Genomic DNA, 13,614 nt, shown 5'->3' with positions numbered 1-13,614 from the left:
TTCGGCTCAGGTCATGATCCCAGCGTCCTGTGATCGAGCCGCACATCGGGCTCTGTGCTCAACAGAGAGCCTGCTACTCCCTCTCCCTCTGCCTGCCTGCCTGTCTGCCTATCTCTCTCAAATAAATAAATAAAATCTTAAAAAAAGGAAAAGACAAACTATGACATATGCTCAATTGTTTATTTTGAATCTTTATGCAGTTCAGTCTTTTGATTTTAAGGAATCCAGAATAATATAGAATTCCATTTGAAGAATAGTAGAGGAAGATGCACCGAGCCTTGATATTAACATAGTAGCTTTGGTCTTTAGAGCAGTGACTTTATATTTTTGGCAAAGATAATTTGTGACAATCTACAAAGTTCCTAAAATTTAACCTCTCAAAAGACAAATCCTTACTTGAACTCCCAACTACCAAAAATATTGAGGTTTCTAAATTTCCTTCTAAATGACATTGATTTTGCCCATTCACCATTTCCTAACTTAAGGTTTAAATCTTCCTAGAGAAGAAATGAAACTATCACCAAAGGAAAGAAATAGTTTAACTTATTTAAAATAAAATGGTAAGATAAACTCTTTGCAAGTATAATGAGAAAGTTTCCTGATTCAATGTTCTGTCTTGGCTCAGGTTTATACTCTTTGGATTAACTATTCTTCCATTGGTTTCTCACTCATAATAATAATAACGTTGTGACTGAATAAATCCCAACTGCTTTGAATTATCCCTTGAATGGCCATATGTTCCTGGGTTCATATTACTGTCTGTTATATTGGATGACATAAATTTTTCTCCAAACTCACATATGTCCCTGGATTCCATATAGGTGGAATCAAGACTTCCACGACCATGCTGAAACTGTCCAGATCCTGACTCAGACTGCCCATGATTTCCACTCTGCCCCTGAAGAGGCCCTGATTTTCTAGAGATATCTACAGAGTGTCCATGACTAGATCCTTGTCTCCTTCCAGTACCAGTGTCTGAGTGTCCATGACCAGACTCAGACTGTCCATGATTATTGTTTCTCTGCCCTTGACGAGACTCAGAGTGTCTAGAGCTGTCTCCTACATGGCCATGGGCAGATCCATGTTGGTTTCCTGAGCCAGATCCAGATTGGCTCTCGGAATCTTCAGTGTGCCCTTCGCTATCACTGTCCTGACTAATACTGGACCCCCGGTTTCTCACCGGCCTGAATTCAGATGACGATTGTCCATGCCCAGACTGCGATTGTCTAGAGCCATGTGCCCGAGTATCGGATGATTGCTGGTGGTGAGATCCTGAGTCAGAGTGCCCACCATCGGCTGCCTGACCCTCATGGGATCCTGCATGTCTAGAGTTGTCATGTGCCTGCTCGTGGCGGGATCCTTGTCTCCCCCTGGCACTGGATTGAGACTGTCCATGGACAGAATCAAACTGTTCTTGGGAGGATATCTGGTAGAAGTGATACCCTGAGTGCTCAGGACTGCCATGTGCACTGCCATGTTGTCTCCTTTGCCTGGACCTGGACCATTCCTGGACTGAGCCTGACTGAGTATCTGAGTCTTCTGATTGTCCTTCAGCATCACTGGACTGACTGACACTGGATCCCTGGTGTCTGCTGTTATCGGATCCAGAAGAGGTTTGTCCATGTCCAGTTTCCCAGTGTCTGGCGCTATCCTGTGACTGCTCATGGTGGCGCCCTTGTCTTTCCCTGGTGCTGGATCCTGAGTCTCGGTGGGCAGAGTCAGACTGCCTATGGGAGCCTGCCTGTCCTTGATGAGTCCCTGGGTGTCTGGATCTGTCTCCTGTCTGCTCAGCATGGCGCCCTTGTCTTTCCCTGGTGCTGGATCCTGAGTCTTGGTGGGTTGAGTAAGACTGCCCTTGGTTGTCTGTTTGCCCTTGATGGGACCCTGGGTGTCTGGATATGTCTCCTGATTGCTCAGGGTGGCGCCCTTGTCTTTCCCTGGTGCTGGATCCTGAGTCTTGGTGGGTTGAGTCAGTCTGCCTATGGGTGCCTGCCTGTCCTTGATGAGTCCCTGGGTGTCTGGATCTGTCTCCTGTCTGCTCAGCATGGCGCCCTTGTCTTTCCCTGGTGCTGGATCCTGAGTCTCGGTGGGCAGAGTCAGACTGCCCGTGGATGGCTGTCTGTCCTTGATGGGTCCTGGAGTGTCTGGATCTTTCACCTGACTGCTCAGGGTGGTGCCCTTGTCTTTCCCTGGTGCTGGATCCTGATTCTCGGTGGGTTGAGTCAGACCGCCTATGGGTGCCTGTCTGCCCTTGATGGGACCCTGATTGTTTGGATCTGTCAGCTGACTGCCCATGTGTAGACCCATGTTGGTTTCTTGAGCTGGACCCAGAATTTCCATGGGTCTTTAGGAATTCTCTTCCTGAATCTTCTGAATGTCCTTTGCTGCCGCTGGCCAGAGTCACGCTGGTTCCCTCATGTCTGCTTGCTCTGGATCCAGAGGACAGTTGTCCGTGTTCAGTGCCTGAGCGTCTGGATCTGTCTGCTGACTGCTCATGCTGTGATTCTTGTCTTCCTCTTGTGCTCGATGTTGACTGTCCATGGTAGGAGTCAGTGTGTCCCCAAGAGGATGACTCTCCACCATGAGACCGTGATTGTCTAGGGGTATCTATAGAGTGTCCATGACTAGATCCTTGTCTCCTTCCAGTACCAGTGTCTGAGTGTCCATGACCAGACTCAGACTGTCCATGATTATTGTTTCTCTGCCCTTGACGAGACTCAGAGTGTCTAGAGCTGTCTCCTACATGGCCATGGGCAGATCCATGTTGGTTTCCTGAGCCAGATCCAGATTGGCTCTCGGAATCTTCAGTGTGCCCTTCGCTATCACTGTCCTGACTAATACTGGACCCCCGGTTTCTCACCGGCCTGAATTCAGATGACGATTGTCCATGCCCAGACTGCGATTGTCTAGAGCCATGTGCCCGAGTATCGGATGATTGCTGGTGGTGAGATCCTGAGTCAGAGTGCCCACCATCGGCTGCCTGACCCTCATGGGATCCTGCATGTCTAGAGTTGTCATGTGCCTGCTCGTGGCGGGATCCTTGTCTCCCCCTGGCACTGGATTGAGACTGTCCATGGACAGAATCAAACTGTTCTTGGGAGGATATCTGGTAGAAGTGATACCCTGAGTGCTCAGGACTGCCATGTGCACTGCCATGTTGTCTCCTTTGCCTGGACCTGGACCATTCCTGGACTGAGCCTGACTGAGTATCTGAGTCTTCTGATTGTCCTTCAGCATCACTGGACTGACTGATACTGGATCCCTGGTGTCTGCTGTTATCGGATCCAGAAGAGGTTTGTCCGTGTCCAGTTTCCCAGTGTCTGGCGCTATCCTGTGACTGCTTATGGTGGCGCCCTTGTCTTTCCCTGGTGCTGGATCCTGAGTCTCGGTGGGCAGAGTCAGACTGCCTATGGGAGCCTGCCTGTCCTTGATGAGTCCCTGGGTGTCTGGATCTGTCTCCTGTCTGCTCAGCATGGCGCCCTTGTCTTTCCCTGGTGCTGGATCCTGAGTCTTGGTGGGTTGAGTAAGACTGCCCTTGGTTGTCTGTTTGCCCTTGATGGGACCCTGGGTGTCTGGATATGTCTCCTGATTGCTCAGGGTGGCGCCCTTGTCTTTCCCTGGTGCTGGATCCTGAGTCTTGGTGGGTTGAGTCGGTCTGCCCATGGGTGCCTGCCTGTCCTTGATGAGTCCCTGGTTGTCTGGATCTGTCTCCTGTCTGCTCAGCATGGCGCCCTTGTCTTTCCCTGGTGCTGGATCCTGAGTCTCGGTGGGCAGAGTCAGACTGCCCGTGGATGGCTGTCTGTCCTTGATGGGTCCTGGAGTGTCTGGATCTTTCACCTGACTGCTCAGGGTGGTGCCCTTGTCTTTCCCTGGTGCTGGATCCTGAGTCTTGGTGGGTTGAGTCAGTCTGCCTATGGGTGCCTGCCTGTCCTTGATGAGTCCCTGGGTGTCTGGATCTGTCTCCTGTCTGCTCAGCATGGCGCCCTTGTCTTTCCCTGGTGCTGGATCCTGAGTCTCGGTGGGCAGAGTCAGACTGCCCGTGGATGGCTGTCTGTCCTTGATGGGTCCTGGAGTGTCTGGATCTTTCACCTGACTGCTCAGGGTGGTGCCCTTGTCTTTCCCTGGTGCTGGATCCTGATTCTCGGTGGGTTGAGTCAGACCGCCTATGGGTGCCTGTCTGCCCTTGATGGGACCCTGATTGTTTGGATCTGTCAGCTGACTGCCCATGTGTAGACCCATGTTGGTTTCTTGAGCTGGACCCAGAATTTCCATGGGTCTTTAGGAATTCTCTTCCTGAATCTTCTGAATGTCCTTTGCTGCCGCTGGCCAGAGTCACGCTGGTTCCCTCATGTCTGCTTGCTCTGGATCCAGAGGACAGTTGTCCGTGTTCAGTGCCTGAGCGTCTGGATCTGTCTGCTGACTGCTCATGCTGTGATTCTTGTCTTCCTCTTGTGCTCGATGTTGACTGTCCATGGTAGGAGTCAGTGTGTCCCCAAGAGGATGACTCTCCACCATGAGACCGTGATTGTCTAGGGGTATCTATAGAGTGTCCATGACTAGATCCTTGTCTCCTTCCAGTACCAGTGTCTGAGTGTCCATGACCAGACTCAGACTGTCCATGATTATTGTTTCTCTGCCCTTGACGAGACTCAGAGTGTCTAGAGCTGTCTCCTACATGGCCATGGGCAGATCCATGTTGGTTTCCTGAGCCAGATCCAGATTGGCTCTCGGAATCTTCAGTGTGCCCTTTGCTATCACTGTCCTGACTAATACTGGACCCCCGGTTTCTCACCGGCCTGAATTCAGATGACGATTGTCCATGCCCAGACTGCGATTGTCTAGAGCCATGTGCCCGAGTATCGGATGATTGCTGGTGGTGAGATCCTGAGTCAGAGTGCCCACCATCGGCTGCCTGACCCTCATGGGATCCTGCATGTCTAGAGTTGTCATGTGCCTGCTCGTGGCGGGATCCTTGTCTCCCCCTGGCACTGGATTGAGACTGTCCATGGACAGAATCAAACTGTTCTTGGGAGGATATCTGGTAGAAGTGATACCCTGAGTGCTCAGGACTGCCATGTGCACTGCCATGTTGTCTCCTTTGCCTGGACCTGGACCATTCCTGGACTGAGCCTGACTGAGTATCTGAGTCTTCTGATTGTCCTTCAGCATCACTGGACTGACTGATACTGGATCCCTGGTGTCTGCTGTTATCGGATCCAGAAGAGGTTTGTCCGTGTCCAGTTTCCCAGTGTCTGGCGCTATCCTGTGACTGCTTATGGTGGCGCCCTTGTCTTTCCCTGGTGCTGGATCCTGAGTCTCGGTGGGCAGAGTCAGACTGCCTATGGGAGCCTGCCTGTCCTTGATGAGTCCCTGGGTGTCTGGATCTGTCTCCTGTCTGCTCAGCATGGCGCCCTTGTCTTTCCCTGGTGCTGGATCCTGAGTCTTGGTGGGTTGAGTAAGACTGCCCTTGGTTGTCTGTTTGCCCTTGATGGGACCCTGGGTGTCTGGATATGTCTCCTGATTGCTCAGGGTGGCGCCCTTGTCTTTCCCTGGTGCTGGATCCTGAGTCTTGGTGGGTTGAGTCGGTCTGCCCATGGGTGCCTGCCTGTCCTTGATGAGTCCCTGGTTGTCTGGATCTGTCTCCTGTCTGCTCAGCATGGCGCCCTTGTCTTTCCCTGGTGCTGGATCCTGAGTCTCGGTGGGCAGAGTCAGACTGCCCGTGGATGGCTGTCTGTCCTTGATGGGTCCTGGAGTGTCTGGATCTTTCACCTGACTGCTCAGGGTGGTGCCCTTGTCTTTCCCTGGTGCTGGATCCTGAGTCTTGGTGGGTTGAGTCAGTCTGCCTATGGGTGCCTGCCTGTCCTTGATGAGTCCCTGGGTGTCTGGATCTGTCTCCTGTCTGCTCAGCATGGCGCCCTTGTCTTTCCCTGGTGCTGGATCCTGAGTCTCGGTGGGCAGAGTCAGACTGCCCGTGGATGGCTGTCTGTCCTTGATGGGTCCTGGAGTGTCTGGATCTTTCACCTGACTGCTCAGGGTGGTGCCCTTGTCTTTCCCTGGTGCTGGATCCTGATTCTCGGTGGGTTGAGTCAGACCGCCTATGGGTGCCTGTCTGCCCTTGATGGGACCCTGATTGTTTGGATCTGTCAGCTGACTGCCCATGTGTAGACCCATGTTGGTTTCTTGAGCTGGACCCAGAATTTCCATGGGTCTTTAGGAATTCTCTTCCTGAATCTTCTGAATGTCCTTTGCTGCCGCTGGCCAGAGTCACGCTGGTTCCCTCATGTCTGCTTGCTCTGGATCCAGAGGACAGTTGTCCGTGTTCAGTGCCTGAGCGTCTGGATCTGTCTGCTGACTGCTCATGCTGTGATTCTTGTCTTCCTCTTGTGCTCGATGTTGACTGTCCATGGTAGGAGTCAGTGTGTCCCCAAGAGGATGACTCTCCACCATGAGACCGTGATTGTCTAGGGGTATCTATAGAGTGTCCATGACTAGATCCTTGTCTCCTTCCAGTACCAGTGTCTGAGTGTCCATGACCAGACTCAGACTGTCCATGATTATTGTTTCTCTGCCCTTGACGAGACTCAGAGTGTCTAGAGCTGTCTCCTACATGGCCATGGGCAGATCCATGTTGGTTTCCTGAGCCAGATCCAGATTGGCTCTCGGAATCTTCAGTGTGCCCTTCGCTATCACTGTCCTGACTAATACTGGACCCCCGGTTTCTCACCGGCCTGAATTCAGATGACGATTGTCCATGCCCAGACTGCGATTGTCTAGAGCCATGTGCCCGAGTATCGGATGATTGCTGGTGGTGAGATCCTGAGTCAGAGTGCCCACCATCGGCTGCCTGACCCTCATGGGATCCTGCATGTCTAGAGTTGTCATGTGCCTGCTCGTGGCGGGATCCTTGTCTCCCCCTGGCACTGGATTGAGACTGTCCATGGACAGAATCAAACTGTTCTTGGGAGGATATCTGGTAGAAGTGATACCCTGAGTGCTCAGGACTGCCATGTGCACTGCCATGTTGTCTCCTTTGCCTGGACCTGGACCATTCCTGGACTGAGCCTGACTGAGTATCTGAGTCTTCTGATTGTCCTTCAGCATCACTGGACTGACTGATACTGGATCCCTGGTGTCTGCTGTTATCGGATCCAGAAGAGGTTTGTCCGTGTCCAGTTTCCCAGTGTCTGGCGCTATCCTGTGACTGCTTATGGTGGCGCCCTTGTCTTTCCCTGGTGCTGGATCCTGAGTCTCGGTGGGCAGAGTCAGACTGCCTATGGGAGCCTGCCTGTCCTTGATGAGTCCCTGGGTGTCTGGATCTGTCTCCTGTCTGCTCAGCATGGCGCCCTTGTCTTTCCCTGGTGCTGGATCCTGAGTCTTGGTGGGTTGAGTAAGACTGCCCTTGGTTGTCTGTTTGCCCTTGATGGGACCCTGGGTGTCTGGATATGTCTCCTGATTGCTCAGGGTGGCGCCCTTGTCTTTCCCTGGTGCTGGATCCTGAGTCTTGGTGGGTTGAGTCGGTCTGCCCATGGGTGCCTGCCTGTCCTTGATGAGTCCCTGGTTGTCTGGATCTGTCTCCTGTCTGCTCAGCATGGCGCCCTTGTCTTTCCCTGGTGCTGGATCCTGAGTCTCGGTGGGCAGAGTCAGACTGCCCGTGGATGGCTGTCTGTCCTTGATGGGTCCTGGAGTGTCTGGATCTTTCACCTGACTGCTCAGGGTGGTGCCCTTGTCTTTCCCTGGTGCTGGATCCTGAGTCTTGGTGGGTTGAGTCAGTCTGCCTATGGGTGCCTGCCTGTCCTTGATGAGTCCCTGGGTGTCTGGATCTGTCTCCTGTCTGCTCAGCATGGCGCCCTTGTCTTTCCCTGGTGCTGGATCCTGAGTCTCGGTGGGCAGAGTCAGACTGCCCGTGGATGGCTGTCTGTCCTTGATGGGTCCTGGAGTGTCTGGATCTTTCACCTGACTGCTCAGGGTGGTGCCCTTGTCTTTCCCTGGTGCTGGATCCTGATTCTCGGTGGGTTGAGTCAGACCGCCTATGGGTGCCTGTCTGCCCTTGATGGGACCCTGATTGTTTGGATCTGTCAGCTGACTGCCCATGTGTAGACCCATGTTGGTTTCTTGAGCTGGACCCAGAATTTCCATGGGTCTTTAGGAATTCTCTTCCTGAATCTTCTGAATGTCCTTTGCTGCCGCTGGCCAGAGTCACGCTGGTTCCCTCATGTCTGCTTGCTCTGGATCCAGAGGACAGTTGTCCGTGTTCAGTGCCTGAGCGTCTGGATCTGTCTGCTGACTGCTCATGCTGTGATTCTTGTCTTCCTCTTGTGCTCGATGTTGACTGTCCATGGTAGGAGTCAGTGTGTCCCCAAGAGGATGACTCTCCACCATGAGACCGTGATTGTCTAGGGGTATCTATAGAGTGTCCATGACTAGATCCTTGTCTCCTTCCAGTACCAGTGTCTGAGTGTCCATGACCAGACTCAGACTGTCCATGATTATTGTTTCTCTGCCCTTGACGAGACTCAGAGTGTCTAGAGCTGTCTCCTACATGGCCATGGGCAGATCCATGTTGGTTTCCTGAGCCAGATCCAGATTGGCTCTCGGAATCTTCAGTGTGCCCTTCGCTATCACTGTCCTGACTAATACTGGACCCCCGGTTTCTCACCGGCCTGAATTCAGATGACGATTGTCCATGCCCAGACTGCGATTGTCTAGAGCCATGTGCCCGAGTATCGGATGATTGCTGGTGGTGAGATCCTGAGTCAGAGTGCCCACCATCGGCTGCCTGACCCTCATGAGATCCTGTAGGTCTAGAGTTGTCATGTGCCTGCTCGTGGCGGGATCCTTGTCTCCTCCTGGCACTGGATTGAGACTGTCCATGGATAGAATCAAACTGTTCTTGGGAGGATATCTGGTAGAAGTGATACCCTGAGTGCTCAGGACTGCCATGTGCACTGCCATGTTGTCTCCTTTGCCTGGACCTGGACCATTCCTGGACTGAGCCTGACTGAGTATCTGAGTCTTCTGATTGTCCTTCAGCATCACTGGACTGACTGATACTGGATCCCTGGTGTCTGCTGTTATCGGATCCAGAAGAGGTTTGTCCGTGTCCAGTTTCCCAGTGTCTGGCGCTATCCTGTGACTGCTTATGGTGGCGCCCTTGTCTTTCCCTGGTGGTGGATCCTGAGTTTTTGTGGGCAGATTCAGACTGCCTTTTTTTGGCCCTCTGCCCTTTATGGGACCCTGGTTGCCTGGATCTGTCAGCTGACCTCCTATGGGTAGACCCGTGTTGATTCCTTGATGTGGAACCAGTTCTTTTGTGGGTCATTGAGGGTTCTCTACATGAATCTTCTGAATGTCCTTCAGTGTCGCTGGCCTGACTCACACTGGATCCCTGATGCTTGCTTGCTCTGGATCTGGAGGATTGTTGTCCATATTCAGTGCCTGAATGTTCGGATCTGTCTGCTGACTGCTCATGCCAAGGTTCTTGTCTTCCTCTTGTGCTTGGTTTTGACTGCCTATGGAAGGAACCTGTGTAGGCCTGAGAGGATGTGTCTCCATAAGGAGACCTTGATTGTGTAGAGGTGTGTGTAGAGTGTCTATGACTAGATCCTTGTCTTCTTCTGGTACCAGAGCTTGACCATCTATGGGTAGACTTAGACTTTGCATGATTGTCTGTCTGCCATTGATGAGACTCAGAGCATCTCGAGCTGTCTCCTGCATGGCCATGGGCAGATCCATATTGGTTTCCTGAGGCAGATCCAAACTGTATTTCCAAATCTTCTGAGTGTCCTTCACTATCACTGTCCTGGCTAATCCTGGACCCTGGGCTTTTCGCTGGCCTGATTTCAGATGATGATTTTCCATGTGCAGACTGTGATTGTCTAGAGCCATGTGTCCAAGTGGATGATTGGCGATGGGGAGATCCTGACTCAGAGTGTCTACTGTCAGCTACCTGACCCTCATGGGATCGTGCATGTCTAGAGCTGTCTGATGTCTGTTCATGTCCCTTTCCTCCTCTTCCTTTTGGGCTGTTGGAGATTGTTTTCTTCCCCTTTCTATGATTTTTTCCTGATTGACTGGATTTTCTAATTCTTTCTTCTTTCTCTTCTTCTACTTTGTCTTCCCCTATGTCATCTTCTTCATTTTGTGTGTGGTACGCATATTTTTTTTGGTTTTGTTCTGATGCTTGGAAGTTCTGTCTTCTGTTCATATCATAGTATGCTTGAGCCAATTTGAATACCATCAGAAAAAACTCTGAGAAGTCTATTTTCTTGTCATGGTCTAAATCAAGAATATGCATGAAGACGTCAGCAGTGTCTGGGTCATCTGGATTCTGTACATATGGAAGACAGGGGGAGGTTACATGAGAATGACTCACATGATCAGTTGAATAATTCAAAACCAATTTGGTGAATGTGATTTTTGGTAAGTAAATGTGGGACACTATGTGGGTTTTTTCTTTAATAATGTTCAGCTTATGATGAGTTCAGAAGAAACTCTAGCTATTGTACTAAAAGAATATATCTTTAATGCTGGTTTGTTGACACTAAAAAGTTTGATGTGTCATGTGCCCCTTTTTTTTTCTTTATATGTCAATATGTTATGAAATCTATCAGTGAGTTGTCTCTTAACTATATCTTCTTAACATTCTTGAGGTTAGGAAACGTAATATGAAGAACTAATTATTTGGTGTTCATTTGTTGTCAATAAATATTTATATGTTTTTCACAGAAGATGTATGTGGTGGGTTTGTGTATTGTGCACATCCATGTGTGTGTGTAGTGTATTAAGGTATAAAGAGAGGAAAACAGATTATATTTATTTTGAAATCAGATAAAATCTGTTTCTCTTCCAAAAACAATTCACAAAAGTTCACAGTTATTATTTGTCATATTGCTGCTGCAGAGCAAGCATCATGCACCTTTATGTTCCAGCAGATATCCCTTACCTTCAGGATTGGCCGAAACTCCATTTCCAGGAGCTCCTTCAGTTCTTCTTTGCTCAGTGTGTCAGTTTCCTTGTCTGTTGTTGAATAGTCATGGAATAGGTTGATAATGGCCATGATATTTTCCAGTAGAGTAGACATCTTTTGGAAGCACAAGTGAACCTGGAAAGAAGAAATAAAAGGGGACTTCTTGTATATCTTTTCTTTTTCTAATTCTTATCAATTATTATAATGAATTTCCACATTTAAAAAAAGGATTTATTTAATTAATTTTAATTTTAATTTTTTTAAATTTTATTTTATTATGTTATGTTAATCACCACACATTACATCATTAGTTGTTTTTTTCATTATGTTATGTTAATCACCATACATTACATCATTAGTTTTTTTTACATCATTAGTTTTAGATATAGTGTTCCATGACTCATTGTTTGCATATAACACCCAGTGCTCGATTCAGTACGTGCCCTCTTTAATACCCATCACCAGGCTAACCCATCCCCCCATCCCCCTCCCCTCTAAAACTCTCAGTTTGTTTCTTAGAGTCCATAGTCTCTCATGGTTCATCTCTACCTCCAATGTCCCCCCCTTCATTGTTCCCTTCCTTCTCCTAATGTCCTCCATGCTATTCCTTATGTTCCACAAATACGTGAAACCATATGATAATTGATTTTCTCTGCTTGACTTATTTCACTTAGCATAATCTCCTTCATTCCCATCCATGTTGATGTAAAAGTTGGGTATTCATCCTTTCTGACGGCTGAGTAATAGTCCATTGTATATATGGACCACATCTTCTTTATCCATTCGTCTGTTGAAGGGCATCTTGGCTCTTCCCACAGTTTGGCTATTGCCAACATTGTTGCTATGAACATTGGGGTGCATATGGCGCTTCTTTTCACTACATCTCTTGTCTTTGGGGTAAAGGCCCAGGAGTACAATTGCTGGGTCTTAGGTAGCTCTATTTTTAATTTTTTGAGGCACCTCCACACTGTTTTCCAAAGTGGCTGTACCAACTTGCATTCCCACCAACAATGTAAGAGGGTTCCCCTTTCTCCACAACCTCTCTAACATTTGTTGTTTCTTGCCTTGTCAATTTTTGCCATTCTGACTGGTGTAAGGTGGTATCTCAATGTGGTTTTGATTTGAATTTCCCTGGTGGCTAATGATGATGAACATTTTTTCATGTGTGTGTTAGCCATTTGTATGCTTCTTTTGAGAAGTGTCTGTTCATGTCTTCTGCCCATTTTTTGACTTGATTATTTGCTTTTTGGGTGTTGAGTTTGAGAAGTTCTTTATAGACCTTGGAAATCAGCGCTTTGTCTGTAGTGTCATTTTCAAATATCTTATCCCATTCTGTGGGTTACCTCTTTATTTTGTTGACTGTTTCTTTTGCTGTGCAGAAGATTTTATCTTGATGAAGTCCCAAAAGTTCATTTTTGCTTTTGTTTCACTAGCCCTTGGAGCTGTATCTTGAAAGAAGTTGCTGTGGCCAATGTCAAAGAAGTTACTGCCTATGTTCTCCTCTAGGATTTTGATGGATTCCTGTCTCACATTGAGATCTTTCATCCATTTTGAGTTTATCTTTGTGTAGGGTGTTAGAGAATGGTCCAGTTTCATCTGTATATAGCTGTCCAATTTTCCCAGCACCGTTTATTGAAGAGACTCTTTTTTCCATTGCATATTTTTTCCTGCTTTGTCAAAGATTATTTGACCATAGAGTTGAGGATGCATATCTGGGCTCTATTCTGTTCTATTGGTCTATATGTCTCTTTTTGTGCCAGTACCATGCTGTCTTAGTGATCACTGCTTTGTAATATAGCTTGGAATCAGGCAACGTGATGCCTCCAGTGTTGTTTTTCTTTTTCAACATTTCCTTGGTGATTCGGGGTCTTTTCTGATTCCATACAAATTTTAGGATTGTTTGTTCCAGCACTTTGAAAAATGTTGTTGGAGTTTTGAATGGGATGGCATTGAAGGTATAAATTGCTCTGGGTAGCATAGACATTTTAACAATGTTTATTCTTCCCATCCATGAGCATGGAATGTTTTTCCATCTTCCAAAGGACTCCACCCCCAAATTACTAGAACTCATACCGCAATTCAGTAATGTGGCAGGATACAAAATCAATGCACAGAAATCATTGTGCTTTTGCTTTTGTAGTTGTCCTCTTCTCTACTGGATATATCCATGTGTTCACACTGATGTGTCTCTTTTTTAATGCCTTTCCTGCCCCCCATCCCACATCTCCCATTAGGCACAATCTGATTTATCTTTTCCCTTTTATAGTAATAGTCCTTCAAAAGCTATAAGTATGCTTTTTTTTTCACTTCCTGTTTCATTTTACTCAGATTGTCTTTCTCTCTAAAAAATCCATGAAATCTCTCATGAAGATAAAAAAATGTTCTTCACCTTGGCAAATTCAACTATCCATTTTCAATTCACACATTGCTTGTCATATCAGCAGCATGGCTACGTTGTCCTTCAGAGGCCTCATACTCTTATTTCTTCTCCAAGCTTACTGCCCACTTTCTCCTAGTTTCCTCTTCCAGCCCCTAATGTTGCTCTGCTCTGAGATTCACTCCTTAGCTTCCTTTCTCTATTTATACTTCCTTGGGAGATCTCATCTAGCCCTATAACTTTAAATCCTATATTAGGTTGACAATTAACA

General features: G+C 48.1%; 1 protein-coding gene across 1 annotated transcript; it reads right to left on the bottom strand.

Annotated features, from left to right (window-relative positions):
- Positions 1-664: 664 nt before the first annotated feature.
- On the bottom strand, positions 665-11,080 carry FLG (filaggrin). The gene is made up of 4 exons (XM_088022230.1): positions 10,943-11,080; positions 5,770-10,327; positions 1,924-5,391; positions 665-1,800 (listed from the first exon to the last, which is right to left on the bottom strand). Exons 1-4 carry the CDS (start codon positions 11,078-11,080, stop codon positions 665-667), a joined length of 9,300 nt encoding a protein of 3,099 aa, XP_087878356.1.
- Between the last annotated feature and the right edge of the window lie 2,534 nt (positions 11,081-13,614).

The sequence above is a fragment of the Eumetopias jubatus genome, unplaced genomic scaffold, assembly GCF_037043125.1.
Source record: "Eumetopias jubatus isolate StellerSeaLion01/CBP00866 unplaced genomic scaffold, mEumJub1_p1.0 scaffold_4, whole genome shotgun sequence".
NCBI classification, from domain to species: domain Eukaryota; kingdom Metazoa; phylum Chordata; class Mammalia; order Carnivora; family Otariidae; genus Eumetopias; species Eumetopias jubatus.
Note: the sequence above shows the minus strand (reverse complement) of the source record. Positions and strands in the feature narration are given on the sequence as shown.

Excerpts from the sequence above, each read along its gene's own strand:
- FLG (XM_088022230.1), bottom strand. The coding sequence starts at position 11,080 with ATGTCTACTCTACTGGAAAATATCATGGCCATTATCAACCTATTCCAT. Across the intron at positions 5,392-5,769 it reads GCACCACCCTGAGCAGTCAG|GAGACAGATCCAGACACCCA; the intron begins GTGAAAGATCCA and ends CTGAGCAGACAG. Across the intron at positions 1,801-1,923 it reads CACCAGGGAAAGACAAGGGC|GGCGCCATGCTGAGCAGACA; the intron begins GCCACCCTGAGC and ends GGGAAAGACAAG.